Source organism: Glycine soja, chromosome 11 (genome assembly GCF_004193775.1).
Source record: "Glycine soja cultivar W05 chromosome 11, ASM419377v2, whole genome shotgun sequence".
NCBI classification, from domain to species: Eukaryota; Viridiplantae; Streptophyta; class Magnoliopsida; order Fabales; family Fabaceae; genus Glycine; species Glycine soja.
Window position 1 is genome coordinate 29,518,634 of NC_041012.1, and position 20,863 is coordinate 29,539,496.

A 20,863-nucleotide genomic window follows, 5' to 3' on the forward strand; every position below is an offset into this window, starting at 1 on the left:
AAGGTTCTAGTTTAGGCCCTCTGTCTCCTCTCTCTCCTGTTTTCGTTTTTAGTTTTAGGCTTTTCTTATACACTTTTTCGTTTTGCAATTCCAGTTTTGACTTTTCGTTTTAGCAATAAAATTCCGTTCTTCAATCTATAATTTCGTTCTCTATTGATTAATGGAAGGCTAAATCTCCAGCGTTGCTTTCTCTTGAGGATCAAGCACAATTCTCTTTGAGGTTCTATTATTACTGTTAAATTCTGTTCAGTTTTTCCTCTTCACTAATTACTCTGAATTTGCTGCTATTAAATCATGCATGCTTAGTGCTTGATTAATTGTCTCTGCGCTTAATTATGTTCTTGCTTAATGATCGTTTATGATTAATTGGTGTATGTGTTACTTAATCACATAATGAATGCCTTATGTTAAATTTCGCTTAGTAATTTAATTTAGGGTTGGATTAAGTGGTTCAACTGATAAAGGATAAACTCTCGTAACCTAGCATAAGAGACTTGCTTGTGAATCAAGGGGAATCAACGTGTTTTAATTATGATATTTTCTAATTCACATCTATTCGCTGTTTAATTTACAAAAGCAAACAACCCCCCCATTCGTTACTATTTTCCTACTATCTGTCATGAACATTTGGTGTATCATTGCTCGTTGGGAAACGACCTAGGATCACTTCCTAGTTACTACATTTTAATGTTTATTTGATTCGGGTACGACCTCGATCAAATTTGGCACCGTTGCCGGGGAGCAGTGTCCAAAGGTTCATAGTAGTTGGTGTCGTGTTAGTGTTTAATTCTTGTGTTAGTGTTTAATTTTTTCGTGTTGTGTTAGTGCTGTGTTAGTATTGTTTAGTACCTTGTTATTTTGTTTATTGTGTGTTCTGTTTTAGTTTTTTTTCTGTTCAGCGCTTCCCCTGTTTCAGTTTTGATGTTTTGCTGTGAATAGTGTTTTACGACAGATTTAGCGACCACTTTTGCTGAATAGAACACTTGCTGGAAAACAGGGTAGTAGTGGAAATCCCTTAGCGACAAATTTTAGAGACCACCCTTGCTGAATTAATTGGGATTTTTTGTTTTGGTAGCTATAGTTGTTATTTTTTGCTGAATTTTTTTGTGGTCACTTCTTTTGATCCATATTTTGTGGGAAAAATAGCTGGAGCCCTTAGTTTGGTCAGATTTGAAAGTTCAAAAAGAAGTAGCAAATTTAATTTTTGTCTAAACTTCAAACGGCCATAACTTTTGCTCCGGTTATCAGAATCGCAATTATTATATATGTATTTGGGGTAGAAAAAAATTTCCCATGTCGTGGCAACCTGCTGTAGGCTAGCTGAGGTCTCCTTCTTCCAAAAATTGTGATTCTGTCAAAAGTTTTTTATTTTCCAAGTATTATTCTCTTATTTTTCTTAACTTACCATTTTTAGCTTCTATAGTTAGACTTTGAATTTTTGTTTGAAATTTTTTGTGCTATCTTCTCATCATTTTGTAAGGCTGCTCACAAAATTTCAAGTAATTTGTATATCATTTAATGGTAGTTTTAGTTCAAACTTACACTGTTACTTGCATAAGAAGGCAACTAGTTGTGCATGCTAAATATAGTGTATGACTAGAGGCAATCCATCTGACTTACAACCTTTTGATCCTGAGATAGATAGGACATTTCATAGATTAGTTAGACATCATTTAGTACCTTTTGAGCATCCTGAGCATTCTGTTATTGGTGATTTTGAGCATTATAGTTTTGAACATTCTAATTTTGAACATTCTGAGAATATGGCACAACCTCCACCCCGTGAGAGGACTCTAAGGGTAATGGCTGCACCTGATTTCACCTACGAAAGCTTGTGCATCCAATACCCTGATGAGGATGTCCCATATGTTCTTAAAACTGGACTAATCCATTTGCTTCCAAAGTTTCATGGCCTTGCAGGTGAAGGCCCACATAAGCATCTGAAGGAATTCCATATTGTCTGCTCCACCATGAAACTACCAGATGTCCAGGAGGATCACATATTTCTAAAGGCCTTTCCTCATTCTTTAGAGGGAGTGGCAAAGGACTGGCTATATTACCTTGCTCCAAGGTCTATCACGAGCTGGGATGACCTCAAGAGAGTATTCTTAGAAAAAATTTTCCTTTCTTCCAGGACCACGACCATCAGAAAGGATATTTCAGGTATTGGACAACTCAGTGGAGAGAGCCTATATGAATACTGGGAGAGATTTAAAAAACTATGTGCCAGTTGCCCTCACCACCAGATTTTTGAGCAGCTTCTTCTCCGGTTTTTTTATGAAGGACTCAACAACATGGAGAGAAGTATGATAGATGCTACCAGTGGTGGAGCTCTTGGAGACATGACCCCTGCTGAAGCCAGAAATTTAATTGAGAAGATGGCTTCAAACTCCCAGTAATTTAGTGCCAGAAGTGATGCTATTATCATTAGAGGAGTGCATGAAGTAGCCACGAATTCATCTTCATCAGCCGAGACTAAGAAGCTTGAAGGTAAACTAGATGCCTTGGTTAACCTGGTAACCCAACTGGCCATGAAACAAAAATCTGCACCTGTCGCCAGACTCTGTGGTTTATGCTCTTTTGCCGACCACCACATAGACCTTTGCCCTTCACAATAGCAGCAGCAACAACAACAACCTTATTTTCAAAATGCTGCTGGCCCAAGCAGACCATACGTTCCTCCACCAATCCAGTAGCAACAACAACAACAGCAACAACCCTAGAAACAGCAAATAGTCGAGGCCCCTCCGCAACCTTCCCTTGAAGAAATTGTGAGGCAAATGACTATGCAAAACATGCAGTTTCAACAAGAGACCAGAGCCTCCATTCAGAGCTTAACTAATCAGATGGAACAATTGGCTACACAGTTAAATCAATAACAATCCCAAAATTCTGACAGATTACCTTCTCAATCTGTCCAGAATCCCAAAAATGTAAGTGCCATTACATTGAGGTCGGGAAAGCAGTGTCAAGGACCTCAACCAGTAGCATCTTCCTCATCCGTAAATGAACTTTCCCAACTTCACTCTACTCCAGAAAAAGACGATGACAAAAATTTAAAGAGTAAGTTACCTAACAATTTCTATGCAGGTGAATCTGATTTACAGAAGCAGTATATCCCTCTTCCATTCCCTCCAAGAGCAATTTCCAACAAAAAATGGAAGAGGCAAAGAGGGAGATATTGGAAACATTTAGAAAAGTAGAGGTAAAAATACCTTTGCTGGTGCAATAAAGCAAATTCCAAGATATGCTAAATTCTTGATGGAGCTGTGCACTAATAAGCGGAAGCTTAAAGGAAGTGAAAGAATTAGTATGGGCAGAAATGTCTCCGCATTGATTGGTAAATATGTTCCCCAAATCCCTGAAAAATGTAAAGATCCAGGTACATTCAACATACCTTGTATTATAGGGAACAATAAGTTTGACAATGCCATGCTAGATTTAGGAGCTTCTGTTAGTGTGATGCCTCTGTCTATTTTTAATTCTCTATCTCTTGGTTCCTTGCAGTCAACTGATGTGGTAATTCATTTAGCTAATAGAAGTGTTGCCTATCCTGCTGGTTTCATAGAGGATGTCTTAGTTAGAGTTGGTGAACTGATTTTCCCTGTTGATTTTTATATTTTGAATATGGAGGAGGGATTTTCTAAAGGCTCAGTTCCCATCATTCTAGGCAGACCTTTTATGAAAACTGCTAGAACTAAGATAAATGTATATGCAGGCACACTATCTATGGAGTTTGGTGATATAACTATTCATTTTAACATTCTTGATGCTATGAAACACCCATTTGAAGATCTTTCTGTATTTCATGTTGAAATAATTGACCATATTGTTGATGAATACATGACTGATCTTCATTCTAATATGCATGCCTGTCACTCTTCATGCATTGAATCTGAATTTGTACTCGATCATATGTCTGAATTTGATGCTGAGAGTGAATCTAAAATTTATATTGATTACATGTCTAGTGATGTTTTACCTCTTGAGATTGATTTTCTAGAGTCAGATAGAACTAACCATGTTTCAGGAAGTACACATACCTCTAACTTTCTTTATGAGGTACAGGCTGAGAAACCATCTCTTTGTACCATTACCCAGCCGCCCACACCAGAATTAAAGCCTCTGCCATCAAATTTAAAATATGCTTACTTGGATTATAGCAAAAGTTTTCCAGTAATTATATCTGCCTCCCTTGCTGATGAGCAAGAGGAGAAGTTGTTATCTGTTCTCAAGAAGCATAAGAAGGCTATAGGCTGGACCCTGGCGGACATTCCTGGTATTAGCCCATCCACATGTATGCATCGGATAAATTTAGAGGATGGGGCTAAACCTATAAGACAGCCACAGAGAAGACTCAACCCGGTGATTCTTGATGTAGTGAAGAAGGAGGTAACCAAGCTTTTACAAGTTGGAATCATTTATCCTATCTCCGACAGCCAATGGGTGAGTCCCATCTGTCGCAACCTACCCTTCGGCGGGAGGGCGACGCGTGACTCGCGGGAGGTGTGTTCCACGAAAGGAATACGCGCGGAGTTGCCACCAACGTTTATTTGAGGAAAACGTCGGAAAAACCGGAAAAGACGCGATCTAAGAACTTTTAAGTGAAAAGGTTCGGGAGTTGTATTTACGCACGGGGAAGGTATTAGCACCCCACATGTCCGTCCCAAGGGACGGCAGCCTTTAATCGAATGTGCAAACATGACTTTGATTTTTTATGTTCCCTTTTTATGTCTTTATATCCTTTGTACCCTTTTTATATTTTTCTCTTTTTGTGGTCGACAAGGATGTTTCCCTTTGCTCCTACGTATTCCTCAATTGGGATGAGAAAATCAGACCTACGTAGTTCTTTTTTATCAAGTGATTCTTTTTACTTCAAAGGTGATCATTTTAAGGCGTTGGACCTTGAAAATGATCCATTTTTACTTAGTAAGAAATTGAAATGACAAACTTCAAAAACCTATTTTTATGGACGATCTTGACTAGGCGAGTTGATTTTAGCCTTAGTTTCACTTTAGTTATTAGTCAATTCGGTTAAAACGTCCGATTGATTTTCCGCTTTATTTTACCTAAAAGATGTTTTTTTTATTATTATATTATTTTTTTACCTCTTTTTTGATTTCCAACGTGGTTACGGCACGACCGAATGGTCGGAATTCATTTTAACCGAAGTTAATGGATAATACAATTCAAACGATCGGTGGAAATTTATTTTATTTTTAGTTTAAGCGAGAAATGACTAAAGTAAAATGGCTTAAGCACGTCAAGAGGGGGTATAAAAAGTAAATGAAACGAGAATAGAAATACACAAAACACAATGTGGACCACCATGGGTACATAGAATCAATCGAAAAGCTTGGTTCGAGGTACTTACCCGTTGAAGATCGAAGAACGATGAAGAACGAATGAAGAACGTCGAAGAACGGTCGAAAACCTTCGCGAAATCCCTCACGGAAAACGTTACGGAAACGTTTCGGAAGCGCCTCGGCTTAGATTTTCTTCACGGAAACAATTTTTCCAAGCAAATTCGGAAGAGAGAGAAGTGCCTAAGGGGCTGAACCCTTTTCCTTCTCACTTCCTCCCCTATTTATAGCAAAATAGGGGAGATGGTTGCCGCCCAGCTCGCCCAGGCGAGCTCAGCTCGCCCAGGCGAGTAGGGTTGCTTCCTCCAGAAGCAACAGCCTTCTGGAGGAATCTTCTGGAGGGCCCAAGTGGGCCTGGTTGCTATTTGCACCCCCATTTTTACTAAGTACACCCCCTGCCTTTTTTTTGGTGATTCTTTTTTCCTAAAGTTACGGAAACTTACGAATTTCGTAACGATACTTGTTTTCTTTCCGTAATGTTACGGAACCTTGTGGATTACATAATCACCCCCTTTTTGACTTACGGAATGTTACGGAACCTCACTAATTATGCAACGATGCTTCCATTTGATTTCCGGTGTGTCACGGAACCTTTACGGATTGTGCATCAATATTTTCTTTTGTTTTTCGACATGTCCCGGAATTTCACAAATTGCCTAATGAGGGGTGCCAAGCACCTTACAAGGACCAAACAAAGGTCGCATGTCATCAAGCAAAGGTCCCTGGACGAAATTAGGGTATGACACCATCCAGGTAGTCCCGAAGAAAACCGGCCTCACCGTGATAAAAAATGAGAAGGAGGAGTTGATTCCTACTCGGGTGCAGAACAGTTGGAGAGTTTGCATCGACTATAGGAGGCTGAACCAGGTTACCAAAAAGGACCATTTTCCACTGCCATTCATTGACCAGATGCTTGAACGCCTGGCAGGTAAATCTCACTACTGTTTCCTTGATGGTTTTTCTAGTTATATGCATATTGTTCCTGAGGATTAGGAAAAGACCACATTCACTTGCCCCTTTAGCACTTTTTCCTATAGGAGAATGCGTTTCGGCCTGTGTAATGCCCCTGGTACCTTCCAGCATTGTATGATTAGTATTTTTAGTGATTTTTTAGAAAATTGCATAGAGGTGTTTATGGATGATTTCACTGTATATGGATCCTCTTTTGATGTTTGTTTGGATAGTCTGGAAAAAGTTTTGAATATATGCACTGAAACTAACCTTGTTCTAAATTTTGAAAAATGTCATTTTATGGTTGAGCAAGGTATAGTTTTAGACCACATTATTTCCAATAAGGGCATTGAAGTAGATCCTGCAAAAATTTCTGTTATTTCACAATTGCCTTACCCTTCTTGCGTGCGAGAGGTGCGATCTTTTCTTGGTCATGCAGGATTCTACAGGCGCTTTATAAGAGATTTTAGCAAAGTAGCCCTTCCACTATCCAACTTGTTGCAAAAGGAGGTGGAGTTTGGCTTTAATGATAAATGCAAAGAGGCCTTTCATTACCTCAAAAGAGCATTGACTACCACCCCTATCATTCAGGCACCTGATTGGACAGCCCCATTTGAGCTAATGTGCGATGCATCCAATTACACATTGGGGGTTGTCCTTGATCAAAAGATCTCCTTACTTCAGCTTACTTCTTTTCCACCATGACTTAGGGAGTTTTTCTTTTCCTATCTCCTCCTTTACTTTTATTACATTTGTCCGATTCGATTTGATGGTTTAATTGCTTTTATTCTTTTAATTGTGCTACATTGAGGACAATGTGTTGTTTAAGTATGGGGGGAGTGTTTTTTTGGTTTTGCTAGTTTTGTTTATGTTAAATTTGTTTGTTTTGTTAGTTTTGTTGGGTTTCTAGTTTAATATTTTAGGTCAATTCTGTTTGCATGTACAACTTTGCATATTTTTCTTTGAATTATAGGATATGTTCAAGAAATGGGTAATTGTTCTAAAAATAAAAGTCTCTTGACATTTTGTGATTTGAAATCCTTGTTTTTCCTCTACATGTCATGATAGTTTTGAAAGATCAATTTGAAAGTGATAAGTTTACCTTTGTGAGAATTTGAGCCATCCATCATCATAATCTTTTGGTATGTTTTTCCCCATTGATTGCTTGCACAATAGCCTTGGCTTGATTCTTGTTGATGCTTCCTAATTCACATGCATATTTGGAAATGATTTAGGCAATTTTGTTCTTATAAGCTTCTAGCCAAATGGACTTACCTTGAATTAATCCCTTTGATAGCCCCTTTGAGCCTATGTTCTCCTCTCTTTGTTTTGAAGCTCATTACAAGCCTTAAGCGAAAAACCATGATATCACCTTACCCTTAAGGAATTTTGGAGCTTTGGAATTGTTTTGGGAATAAGCTGGGAATAAGTGGGGGGGGGGGGGTATGTTTCATTGGAAGATATAATTTTTGGCCATGCTTAATGTTTTATTTTGGCCATGCTTGATGTATATATATATTGCCTAGCTCTTGCTTTAATCTTCAAATTTGTACTGTTAAAAAAAATGAAAAAAAAGAAAAAAAAAGAGAAGAAGAAAAGAAGTGAAGTTGAATAAATGAGGTCTTGTTATGAGGACTTGATTTGGGAGCCTTGGCTGATTTTGTTGATGTTAGAGGGTTTGGGTTTACTACTTGTTCTTAATTTCCACTTATTCCCCATTGCTCCTCTATTCCTTTGGGATTTAGCTACTTATTCCATATTTTTTCCCTACCTTGTCCTTGGCCCCATTACAACCTTTAAAGACCTTTTGATCCTCATGTGCATGTGTTTGTCAAGTTGTTTGTCAATTTTAGAATTTTGCCAAGTCTATGTGGTGTTTGTTTTCATGGGTGCTTCGAGAGTAAACAGTAGCCTTGACACTTGAGAGATAAAGTGTATATCTTGTGAGGCTTAATCATTTTTCATTCTTGAGCTGATTAACTATTTTGCCATGATTGGGTTGCTTGGATGATTTTCATGAATGTCTTGACTCTTTGGATCTCTTCATGTTAGATGTTACCCATTCCTTTCATTCCTTGACGTTCATTGAGAAATATGTAAATTTTTTTGTTTGTCTCTCTTTGATATCCTTGGATTTTGTTCTTTATTTCATTTTGCCCAGGAGTGCAAAAGGCTAAGTTTGGGGGTTTTGATGTGCCATTATTTTCTCCTATTTCTTAACCCTTTTTGCACCATTTTAATTACTGATTAGTCTTAATTGTCAAATTAATTAGGCAGTTTTATTATTTGGGCCCATTCAGCTAATTTGATGTTTTTAATCTAATTTCAGGAATTAATGAAGAATTGGGCTTGAATCCAGAATTGGGCTTGGACTTGAAGAGGGCAGACTATTTTATTCTACAAAATTAGATCTTATCTTATCTTATCTAGATATTATTTAGATTTGATCTCATCTAGATATTATTTCATCTAGATCTTATCTTATCTTATCTAGATTTGATTTGATTTTATTTATGGGCTTGGATTTAAAACAGATTTGTAAGCTTTGGGGCTGAAAAACTATATAACAGACCAAGGTTCTAATTTAGGCCCTCTCTCTCCTCTCTCTCCTGTTTTCGTTTTTAGTTTTAGGTTTTTCTTAGACACTTTTTCGTTTTGCAATTCTAGTTTTGACTTTTCATTTTAGCAATAAAATTCCGTTCTTCAATCTATAATTTCGTTCTCTATTGATTAATAGAAGGCTAAATCTCCAGCGTTGCTTTCTCTTGAGGATCAAGCACAATTCTCTTTGAGGTTCTATTATTACTGTTAAATTCTGTTCAGTTTTTCCTCTTCACTAATTACTCTGAATTTGCTGCTGTTAAATCATGCATGCTTAGTGCTTGATTAATTGTCTCTGCGCTTAATTATGTTCATGCTTAATGATCGTTTATGATTAATTGGTGTATGTGTTGCTTAATCACATAATGAATGCCTTATGTTAAATTTCGCTTAGTAATTTAATTTAGGGTTGGATTAAGTGGTTCAACTGATAAAGGATAAACTCTTGTAACCTAGGATAAGAGACTTGCTTGTGAATCAAGGGGAATCAACGTGTTTTAATTTTGATATTTTCTAATTCACATCTATTCGCTGTTTAATTTACAAAAGCAAACAACCCCCCCATTCGTTACTATTTTCCTACTATCTGTCATGAACATTTGGTGTATCATTGCTCATTGGGAAACGACCTAGGATCACTTCCTAGTTACTACATTTTAATGTTTATTTGATTCGGGTACGACCTCGATCACTAACCTTTACGAGAGGATGACAAAACTGGAAGAGACTCTTGCTCAGTTCATGCAGGTTTCCATGTCAAATCACAAGAGCACTGAGTCGTCCATTAAAAGTCTGGAGATCCAGGTAGGGCAGCTGGCCAAGCAACTAGCTGACAACTCTTCCAACAAATTTGGAGCAAACACATAAAACAATCCAAAGGATGAGTGTAAAGCTGTGATGACTCATGGAAGGATGACAACCATGGCTGAAGAAGAGAAGGATGAGAAGAGGGTAGGTGAAGAAAAATAGTAGCTGGTAATTGAACTAGCACATGAACCAGTTGAACCATTGTGTGAACTTGAGGAAGAGGAAGAAAAGGATGATGACCAGTTGAGAGAGACGCCAATAATTGTGACTGAAAAAGAAATACATGTAGAAGAAAAAGAGGGAAAAGAAAAAGAAAAACAAAAAGAAAAAGAAAAAGAAAAAAATGAAATAAATAAAAAAGAAGAAAAGAGAGAAGAGAAGAAAAAGAGTAAGAGTGAGCTTGCTAGAGACAAGAAGAAAGAATCAGCTCCAGCTGAAGGGAAAGAGGTGCCATACCCATTGGTACCCTCAAGGAAGGATAAAAAACGTCATCTGGCTAGATTTCTTGATATCTTCAAGAAGCTAGAGATCACTATGCCTTTCAGAGAAGCTCTATAGAAGATGCCGCTCTACTCTAAATTTATGAAGGATATGCTAACCCGAAAGAGCAAGTACATACATAGTGACACCATAGTTGTGGAAGGAAACTATAGTGCTATGATTCAACGCATTCTTCCACCTAAGCATAAGGATCTAGGCAGTGTCACTATTCCTTGCTCGATCGGTACTGTCTCAGTGGGAAAAGCTCTTATTGATTTAGGAGCAAGTATTAATTTGATGCTGCTCTCTATGTGTCGGAGGATAGGAGAGCTGGAGATAATGCCCACAAGAATGACTCTGCAGTTAGCAGACCACTCCATCACCAGGTCATATGGAGTAATAGAGGATGTTTTGGTCCAAGTGAAGAACTTTACCTTCCCAGCTGATTTTGTTATTATTGACATTGAGGAGGATGCCCAGATCCCTTTGATATTGGGGCGTCCATTCATGTCAACTGCCAGTTGTGTAGTGGATATGGGGAAGAAGAAGTTAGAGATGGGAATTGAAGATCAATAGATAAGTTTTGATCTATTTGATGAAGAAAAAGAATTACTGGACCAAAATGTTTGCTTGCCGGTGAATGAGTATGGAGAAGAGGTTTTGAAGGTTGGAACAAAGTTCGATCCAGACCCATGAAAGTAAGATGCGTCAAGCTAATGACATTAAACGAGCGCTTCCTGGGAGGCAACCCAGTCCTTTTTAATTTTCATTGCATTTAGTTCTATCTTGCTTGTTTATGGTTGCATGAAGCATATTTCAGCATGTTTAGCATTGAAAAAGGGGTTGATCAAGCTTCTATGAAGCTGCGGACGAAAAATAACTTAGAAAAATTTTCAGTAGTCCACTCGCTAAGCGCACCCTTCACGCTAAGCGACATCTTCTTCATGCGCTAAGCAAGCTATTGCTAGCGCTAAGCGCCTTGACCCCTGTTTATTGGCTGAAAAGGTCTCATTAAGTGATCCTGTGCGATGAGCCTAAAAACTTCTCTGGAATTTAATTCTTTTGAATTAGGCTAAGCGCTCTTGCTCACTAAGCGCAAAAACTTCTCTGGAATTGTAATTATGTGAATTGCGCTAAGTGAGGCACCCTCGCTAAGCGAGACCCACTCACTGCATTTGGTAGCATGTTTATTCGCTAAGCTGGCCCATGGCCCGCTAAGCGAGAGTTGCAGGCCAATTAGAGCTGCAAAACTTGCTAAGCGCGACTCTTCGTGCTAAACCCAAAAAATTTTCTGGATTTTCAAATTTTTGCATTGGGCTAAGCGAGTTGGCCCACTAAGCACATGAGTTTGAAAACTCAACCATCAGTATTGCTCGCTTAGCAAGTCGATGCGCTAAGTGAGGCATTCAAAACTGCCAAAAATAAGGCTTAATTGCCTTAAGCAGTTACTTTTCTCATTACGCTTAAAAATTGCATTTGGGCATTTCAAATAACACTTTTCCTCTCTGCACTGTGCTTCCATTATCTTGCTTGCTCTCCTTGCTTCTTCTTGTATTCACTTCGGCAATCCAAGTAAGCTTCTTTAACTTTGCTTTTATTTTTCAAGTTTTGAACTTTAGGTTAGTTAACTTAATTTACTGTTTAAAGCTTCGATTTTTGTTTTGATTACATGATGCTAGGTTAGTTGTTAGTTAGAATAGTGTTAGGGGTTTTGATTCGCATACAATGTATGTTATTTTGACATGTTTTGGTTAGGATTTGATGGCCTAATAGAGGTCTATATTAATGGGCTGAAAAGCCCCAAATTTTTCTGGAAAATCTGATGATCTCGCTAAGCGCGCCTGTGCACTAAGCGAGTTCATAAGTTCTTATTGAATATTTGGATTTCCAGATGAACTCGCTAAGTTGGCCCTGTTCAGCTAAGCGAGTTCATCTTTTCTGATGAATATTTTAATGTTCTGTATGAACTCGCTTAGTCGGCATGCCGCGCTAAGTGAGTAATGTGTTTTAGACACTTAGAAAAATTTTGTTGCTTGTGTGTTGGTGGCTTAGTGAACCTGATCGCTAAGACACTCAGCCCTATTGGTTGAATAAGCCTGGCTAAGCAAGCCTGCTCGCTAAGCCAAGGCACTTGTGTTTTTTCTGCAGTTTTGTTTATGCACTAAGCCAACTTGGCTCGCTAAGCGCATTACTTTCTCTGTTATGTTTATTTTGTTCATGCGATAAGCCAGCCTGGCTCGCTAAGCGCAAATTTTTCTCTGTTTCGTTAATTGTGTAATTGGGCTTAGTGAGCAATTATGCAGTAAAGTCATGTTCTGTGTTAACTCACTAAGTGCACCTCTGTCGCACTGAGCGCATGAGTTAATTTTTATGAGGCGCGCTAAGCCAAACCAATCTCGCTTAACACCTAGTCTATTTTTCAGTTTTATTTTTATGCTTTTAATTCAAATAAAAACCTGTCTAACTTGTTTTCTGTGGTTCCTTTGTTGCAGATGGCTTCTAGAAAAAGAAAGGCCACAACCTCCATGCCCCAACCTAATTATGACACTCATCGATTTGTCTCGGAAAATGCCTGGGATCGTTATGCTGATAACGTTCTGACCCAGAACATCCTTCTGGAAAGGAATGTGAAGTTATTTGTGATGGAGTATGGTGACTTCAGGAGGGAGATTGAGCGAAGAAACTGGCATAAGCAGCTGACTAACCTCATGGAGGGGAGCATCGACGTGGCTCTAGTGAAAGAATTTTACGCAAATCTACATGACCCAAAGGATAAATCTCCAAAGCAGGTCAGGTTTAGAGGGCACTTGATAAAGTTTAATGCATATTCCAGGTTCTGCGGCACACGCCCAGACCCTCAGGAGATAGCTGCCTGATTGTGTATCCCAGGGAGGGAATTTGTTCTTAATGCAGAGGACTTGCCATCAAAGCTTTTGAGGAAGGATCTCACTACTCTGGCGCAATCCTGGAGCATCCTATCATACTTCAACCTTACCCCTACATCACACACCTCTGATATGAACATGGACAGGGCAAGGTTGGTGTATGCTTTAGTCATGAAGATGGAGATGGATGTGGGCTCTTAGATTTCTGGATAGATCACTATGATGGTCCAGTCCAACTCCTCGAGGCTCGGATTTCCAACCCTCATTACTGCTCTATGCATGGCCCGAGGAGTCACCTTAGATTCTCTGACTTTCGAGTCCCTTAACCCAGCCATTAATTTGGCTTACATAAAGAAGAACTGCTGGAACCTGGATAACCCTTTGGTCTCTTTTCCAGGGACCCGCAAAGCCAGGGCTAGAGGATCTGAGGCCCTGGCTTCATCTGCTCCCTAGGATTCTACTGCACCTTCTCCCTATCTGATGCAAGCTCCATTGGAGCTTGTAGGCCTAGGATCTTCTTCATCAATGGATTCCTTTGCTTCTTGGAAGATAAATGGCAGCGGAATGGAGAAGGAAGAGAGAGAGGAGACGCCACTTCAAGGAGAAGATGAGTCTAGAAGAAGCTCACCACCATAGGAGGCCATGGATAAGAGCTTGGAGGAAGAAGGAGATGAATGAAGGGAGAGGGAGAGAAGAGCACGAAATTTTGTGCTCAAAAAGAGCTCTGAAATCTGAAGTTAATATTCAAATGATCAAAGTTGAAAAAAATACACACACATGACCTCTATTTATAGCCTAAGTGTCACACAAAATTGGAGGGAAATTCAAATTTCACTTGAATTTGAAATTGAATTTGTGGAGCCAAACTTTGGAGCCAAAATTTCACTAATTATGATTAGTGAATTTTAGTTATGGTTCAGCCCACTAATCCAAGATCAATTCCAAGATTCTCCACTAAGTGTGCTTAGGTGTCATGAGGCATGAAAAGCATGAAAGGACATGCACAAAGTGTGACTATATGATGTGGCAATGGGGTGTAGTAAGCAAATGCTCACCTCCCCCTCTAAAATTTAATTGGATTGGGTTTCTACCAATTCAATTAAATTTATTTCCAGCCACACACATCAAATATCCACTTAGTGCATGTGAAATTACAAAACTACCCCTAATACAAAAACTAGTCTAGGTGCCCAAAAATACAAGGGCTGAAAAATCCTATATTTCTAGGGTACCCTACCTACAATATGGAGCCCTATATACAAGGACCAAATATAATGACATCCTAGTTTAATATGTACAAAGATAATTGGACCCAACCTTGGCCCATGGGCTCAGAAATCTACCCTAAGGTTCATGAGAACCTTAGGGCCTTCTTCAGCAGCTCTAGCCCAATCTTCTTGGAGCCTCTTGCTCATGGTTCTAGTGATTGGTCCATTCCTAGGGAGGATTGCATCACTATCCACCACCAGTCCCAGCTACTCTCGGCACCTGCACTCAGAGCGCAGACCTCATAGTGTCGATGTTGCAGAGCCTACACCAGGGTCAATACCAGGTGATGCAGAGTTTACATAATTTGGCCAATTATGAGCATGGAAGAGTTCTCTATGCAGGTGGCCTGGCCAGGAGTCCTGCCTTCTTCTTTTGGAGGAGGTGAGGCCTCCGCAGCCTAGGAGCCTCAGCCAGAAGCTGCTCAGGAGGATGATTCAGAGTTAGAGGATTCAGAGGCCACACCAGAGATACTAGAGCCATTCATTCCAAAGGCTGATAAAGAGTCAGATCCAGCTACATAGGAAGACATTACGGAGGCTACTCCACAGGCATCACTAGTATCTACACCAGTGCTAGAGACGACCACCCCACAGGGATCACTAGTAGGCATGCTTGTGATGAATCTGACTGATGAGGAGGATGCCATGGATTAGGACCCACCGTAGGACCATTGATAGGATTTCTATTTTCATGTCTTTTGAACATTTTATCATTATTTTGCTTTTAGTACACTTTATAATTTAGTTTTATGTTTATGTTTTAGTTTTTAAAATTCAGCTGTAGTTTTTTATTTCAGTTTTTAGTTTGCATGCTAGCTTGTCTAAAGCTTGATTGAATAGTCCAGATTTATATTATGTAGTGGTTTGATGTTTGATTTTGAAAATCCCGTGTTTGGTGATTGGTTTGAAATGATTGATTGCATGATTTGAGTGAAGGGTAATGCATAGATCATATGCTTTGAATGAGCATGCAGGAATTAAATGAGAAAGAACATGGATTAGGATCATGACTAAAAATGTTAGTTAGTTTGACAGATTGATTTTGAAGGCATTCATTAACCACAATCCGGTGAGTGTGTGATCTTTAATTGTGAGAGAAAAACTAGCATTAAGTAATGATTTTTGTATGAATCTCTGATTATGGAATGAATGCATGAGTTTGAATATGATGAAGGCCATGTTTTGATTAAAGGAGCCACTTAGCCAAAAAGTTTACTTTGTGAATGAAATGATTTATCCTTTGCACCCATGTTGAGTTGAAATTGATTGCTTGATCTGAACCCTGAGCTTGTAAATTATATCTCCTTTTACCTTGTCTTAAGTTATAGGAGAGCATCATTCATAACAAGATTGTGGTTCAAAGCAAATTTGTCCCAAATTTAGGGGAGTTTATTGGGTGACAATTTCTAATGGTAAGGAAATCACAGCATACCCAGTAAACCAATAAGTAGCAAGTAAAGAGCTGTTGTGCTTTCCAAAAAAAAAACTGTAAGTATTAAAAATAAAAGTGTGTGTGCTATTAGAAAAAGTGAAGCTAAGTGCTTAAAAGCAAGTATTTGAAGCTGGAAATAAAAAAATTAAAAGAGTTTATCTAGGGATGAATGCTCTACTAGAACTTAAGCTTTTGCATCCTAGAAAAACTTTGATTTGTTTGCAGCCGAGCCTCATTGCAAGCCTTGTGAAGTCCTTCAAATTAAATTTGTGTGTTTATAATTGTATGGCATGAGATGAAATGCAAAGATTGAGACTTGTGTTGGTTGTTGATTGATGAAGAGCCTAAACACTTATGCTTGAGTGAAACAGTGACCGTGAGGCATTGGTTGATGATCCTTCCTTGATATCTGTCTTGCTTACTAGTTTAATTCAGTTGTGTTTCTTAATAATCATGTTCATACCTTTGAAAAACTGCATGTCTTGTGAAAAGCTGTTGATTGAAACATTGTATGCCACTCATGTCATGTGATTGAATTCTTTGGAACAAACACTTTTGTGAATAACCACTGTGATTTTGTTACTTGAGGACAAGTGAACTATTCTTTCTTTGCTTGAGGACAAGCAAAACTATAAATTTGGGGGAGTTTGTTAGTCGTCTTTTACGACTAACTTTTGTATAGAAAAGTTTTCCAAAATGTATTTATTTCCCCCAATTTATGGTTCCTTTTGTAGGATTGTAAATATTTTCTCGATTAAATGAGTTTATGCTCAGAAGAAGCTCTTTACATGGAATTAATGTAAAAAGGTAAACATTTGGAAGGTGCAGAAGTTGTTGTCTCGCTAAGCCGAGATTGTGCGCTTAGCAAGTATCATTTGCTAAGCGAGGCAACAACTCGCTTAGCGAGTTAGAGGAATCTGGAAGGGAGTATGCCATGCAAGTCCGTGCTCAGCATGTGATCAGCTCGCTTAGCGAGTCATCTGTCCCCTTCTAGCGCTAAGCGCGCTTGTCGCGCTTAGCGCGCTTGTCGCGCTTAGCGAAAGTTCACTGCTCGCTTAGCGAGTCATCTATCCCCTTCTAGCACTAAGCGAGATTAGCCAAAGTTCACTTACTCGCGCTAAGCGCGAAAATGGCGCTAAGTGAGCCTTCGAGGTCAGAAATCCCTTTTTAAGCCTGAAGTGAAGAAAAAGAAAAGGAGAGTCCGAATAAACTAAGAGAGCTTGGTGAAGAACGGAAAAAGGAGGCAAAAAACAGAGCAAGGAGGAAAACCATTAGCTTTTAGGAGGATCTTTGGTATAGGAGAGATTTCTAGGTTCCTAGAGGTGGAGGAGACATCCCCACAGTTGTGTAATCTGGTATTTTCTCTGAAAGCCCACTTCTTGATTGTAAAAGGCGCTTCCTTGTGATGGAAGGCTAAATCCCTTTGTTGAGAAATTCTGCTGAGTACTTGATGTAAACTTTTTTCATATCTATTTAAAGTTGTTTTATGTGTTCATTGCTTCTATCTGTGCTTAATTATCACATGCTTGTGGTTTGATCACCCATTTGTGTGTGCTGTTAGGAGCTTTAGCATTGAAAAATGTATTGCATCCTTAGAACTGGATAGAGCAGGGCTAGATTATCGTATGTCTAGACACGAAGTGCAATAATTTAGTTTTTATTATGTTGTAGTCGTAACGCTGTTCGGTTAGGCTAAGTTCGATGAGGAATCCGAGAATGAGGTTTAGTTAGAATTAGTCCAAACTCGAGACATCGGTGTTTGGTATTGTAGTCTTCAGCATAGAACACAGGAATAACCTTAAATAGAGAAATATAATTAATTGAATCAAGTATCTCAGTAGGAGGACTCAATGCTTTTACATATCTGTTTTCACACCCACTTGCTCAGATTTACTATTTTAACTAGAATAGAATCACCTTTCTTTTTTAATTCATGATAGTTAATTCTTTGTACAAATGCTTGTTGGATGAATGATGCTTTGCCAAATGAAACAAGTTCCCTAAGTTCCATAATCGGTTCATACAGCTTTATTATTTACTTGACGACTCGGTACACTTGCCGGTTAGATTTCACTTCCATAAAACAAGTAGTACCTAGGAGTGAACAACATACTCAAATAATTACATTTTGTTGATCTTTGATGTTTGGCCATCGGTTTCTTTTGAGCACCTTTTGTTTTGACGTTTTCTAGAGGAGGACACATAGAGTTTAGAGAAACTTTGCTACAAATATCAAGTTCCTCAAACCACTTGTATATGGTTTCCATCTCTTCAGTTATGCTGACTTCAGACTCAAATAACCCTTGGTCTAAAAAACTTATCCTCCACCAAAACATATGGATTACACCCAAAGGTATGCTACCGACAACATATCTAGCTAGCTCGCATGCACAAGGAAGACCATGAGTAGTTCTCATTACACATCCATAATGATAACTGTCAATACCAGCATAAGTCACACGCTCATACTCAACAATAATCTGGTATAAAACATACCTTGATATCATGTCAAGTAGTTTCTTGTATAAGGTAACTTTAAAAACATGTCTAACCACATGTGTACTTGTTTCAAAAGAGGCCTTAATTTCAGTGTGTTGCAGCGTGATCATGTTATGGCTTCCCAAACACTATATAGGTCTCTAAGGCTATTTTGTAGTAGTCTTTTTAAGGCCTAATGAGCATATTCAACCCTGCATATGAAATACACAAAAAAATAAACAAAGACAACTATTTTTACCTATTAAGTACTAAACCCTAACAAAAAAAAAGTTTACAATTTTCATACTTGTTAGTTGTTGTGTTTCCTAAGTGCATCACCTTATTCATCCAGACTTTAACAAATCTTTCTTTGTGGGGAATTATCTATGTTTGGTTGACATAGTTAACAAACATTGGCCATGGTGAACAAGAAATTTTAAACTTCTTAAGACACTCATCAAACTCTTCCTTAGAAAGACAATCAATCAAACTGGCCCAGGCTTCCATGACATAATCCCATGCATTTTTTTGATCAATGAGTGATTTACACTTTGTCTTCACATTCTTATCAATGTGAAACTGACACTACAAGTTGGTACACTCGAGGAATACAATTTTCACTGCATTCATCAATGCTAGATCTCTGTTGGTAACAATAACTCCAGGGAGGGCATCACGTTTGAGAAAAAGACCTCAAAACCGTTCTAGAGCCCAAACAACATTATTTAGACGTTTTCTCCCTCCAAATAGGAAAAACCAATAGAGAATGTCATCCTTATTGGTGTGACACCAACAAAGTCAAGTAACGAGAGCTTGTACCTGTTTGTTTTGTTGGTATTATCTATCAAAAATACTAAATTACAGGCATTGCATAGCTTCACTGCATCAGGATGACACCAAAAGATATCACATACAACAACTTCATCCTTTAATCTACGTCAATGAATATACTGATCCCGTTCAAGAAGCTTCATTGGTTGTTGCATTTTAGTATTACTTCTTCTTATGGAAGAACGATATGCACTTCTTGCATTGTATACTTGCTTGATTATTGTGTGCTCCTTCAACGTTAGCAGAATATTTTTTGCTTTCACCATTGACTTTGTCATATCAGCAATAATAATCTTTTCATAGTTAATCAACCAGCATATGAATGTCCAACTAATGATTTAGCCAATTCAAGATTGTGACTCCCACACATTAACTTCAACATCCATCCTTGGACTCTAACCACTAGTTTCCCATGCAACTTAAAGGGACACCCTGTCATACCCTAATTTCGTCCGGGGACCTTTTCTTGATGACATGCGACTTTTGTTTGGTCCTTGTGAGGTGCTTGGCACCCATCATTAGGCAATTTGTGAAATTCCGGGATGTGCCGGAAAACAAAAGAAAATATTGATGCACAATCCGTAAGGTTCCGTGACACACCGGAAATCAAATGGAAGCATCGTTGCACAATTAGTGAGGTTCCGTAACATTCCGTAAGTCAAAAAGGGGATGATTATGTAATCCACAAGGTTCCGTAACATTACGGAAAGAAAACAAGTATCGTTACGAAATTCGTAAGTTTCCGTAACTTTACGAAAAAAGAATCACCAAAAAAGGCAGGGGGTGTACTTAGTAAAAATGGGGGTGCAAATAGCAACCAGGCCCACTTGGGCCCTCCAGAAGATTCCTCCAGAAGGCTGTTGCTTCTGGAGGAAGCAACCCTGCTCGCTTGGGCGAGCTGGGTGGCAAGCTTCTCCCCCAATTTTCTATAAATAGGGGGAGAAGTGAAGTGAAAGCCCCTTAGGCACTTCTCTCTCTTTCGAATTTGATTGGAAAAATTGTTTCCGTGAAGAAAATCCAAGCCGAGGCGCTTCCGAAACGTTTCCGTAACGTTTCCGTGAGGAATTTCGCGAAGGTTTCGACCGTTCTTCGACGTTCTTCATTCGTTCTTCATCGTTCTTCGATCTTCAACGGGTAAGTACCTCGAACCAAGCTTTTCGATTCATTCTATGTACCCGTGGTGGTCCACATTGTGTTTCGTGTATTTTTATTCTCGTTTCATTTACTTTCTATACCCCCTTTTGACGTGCTTAAGCCATTTTATTTAAGTCATTTCACGCTAAAACTAAAAATAAAATAAATTTCCACCGATCGTTTGAATTGTATTATCCGTTAACTTCGGTTAAAATGAATTCCGACCGTTCGGTCGTGCCGTAACCACGTTGGAAATAAAAAAAGAGGTAAAAAATAATATAATAATAATAAAAATACCTTTTAGTAAAATAAAGCGGAAAATCAATCGGACGTTTTCTCTTTGGGATTTCTCATTTCTTAATTGAATTGACTAATAACTAAAGTGAAACTAAGGCTAAAATCAACTCGCCTAGTCAAGCTCGTCCATAAAAATAGGTTTTTGAAGTTTGTCATTTCAATTTCTTACTAAGTAAAATGGATCATTTTCAAGGTCCAATGCCTTAAAATGATCACCTTTTAAGTAAAAAGAATCACTTGATAAGAAAGAACTACGTAGGTATGATTTCCTCATCGCAGTTGAGGAATACGTAGGAGCAAAGGGAAACACCCTTGTCAACCACAAAAAGAGAAAAA

General features: G+C 38.6%; 1 protein-coding gene and 1 non-coding gene across 2 annotated transcripts; one reads left to right on the forward strand and one right to left on the reverse strand.

Moving 5' to 3' along the window:
• Window positions 1–2,141: 2,141 nt before the first annotated feature.
• Window positions 2,142–2,248, reverse strand: LOC114377773. The gene has a single exon (XR_003659208.1). It is a non-coding gene; the product is annotated as a small nucleolar RNA R71 (small nucleolar RNA).
• Window positions 2,249–10,283: 8,035 nt separating this feature from the next.
• On the forward strand, window positions 10,284–10,778 carry LOC114373144. The gene has a single exon (XM_028330680.1). It carries the CDS (start codon window positions 10,284–10,286, stop codon window positions 10,776–10,778), a length of 495 nt encoding a protein of 164 aa, XP_028186481.1.
• The last annotated feature ends 10,085 nt before the right edge of the window (window positions 10,779–20,863 follow it).

Bases quoted from the DNA above. Each gene is read 5' to 3' on its own strand.
- LOC114373144 (XM_028330680.1), top strand. From the start codon at position 10,284: ATGCCGCTCTACTCTAAATTTATGAAGGATATGCTAACCCGAAAGAGC.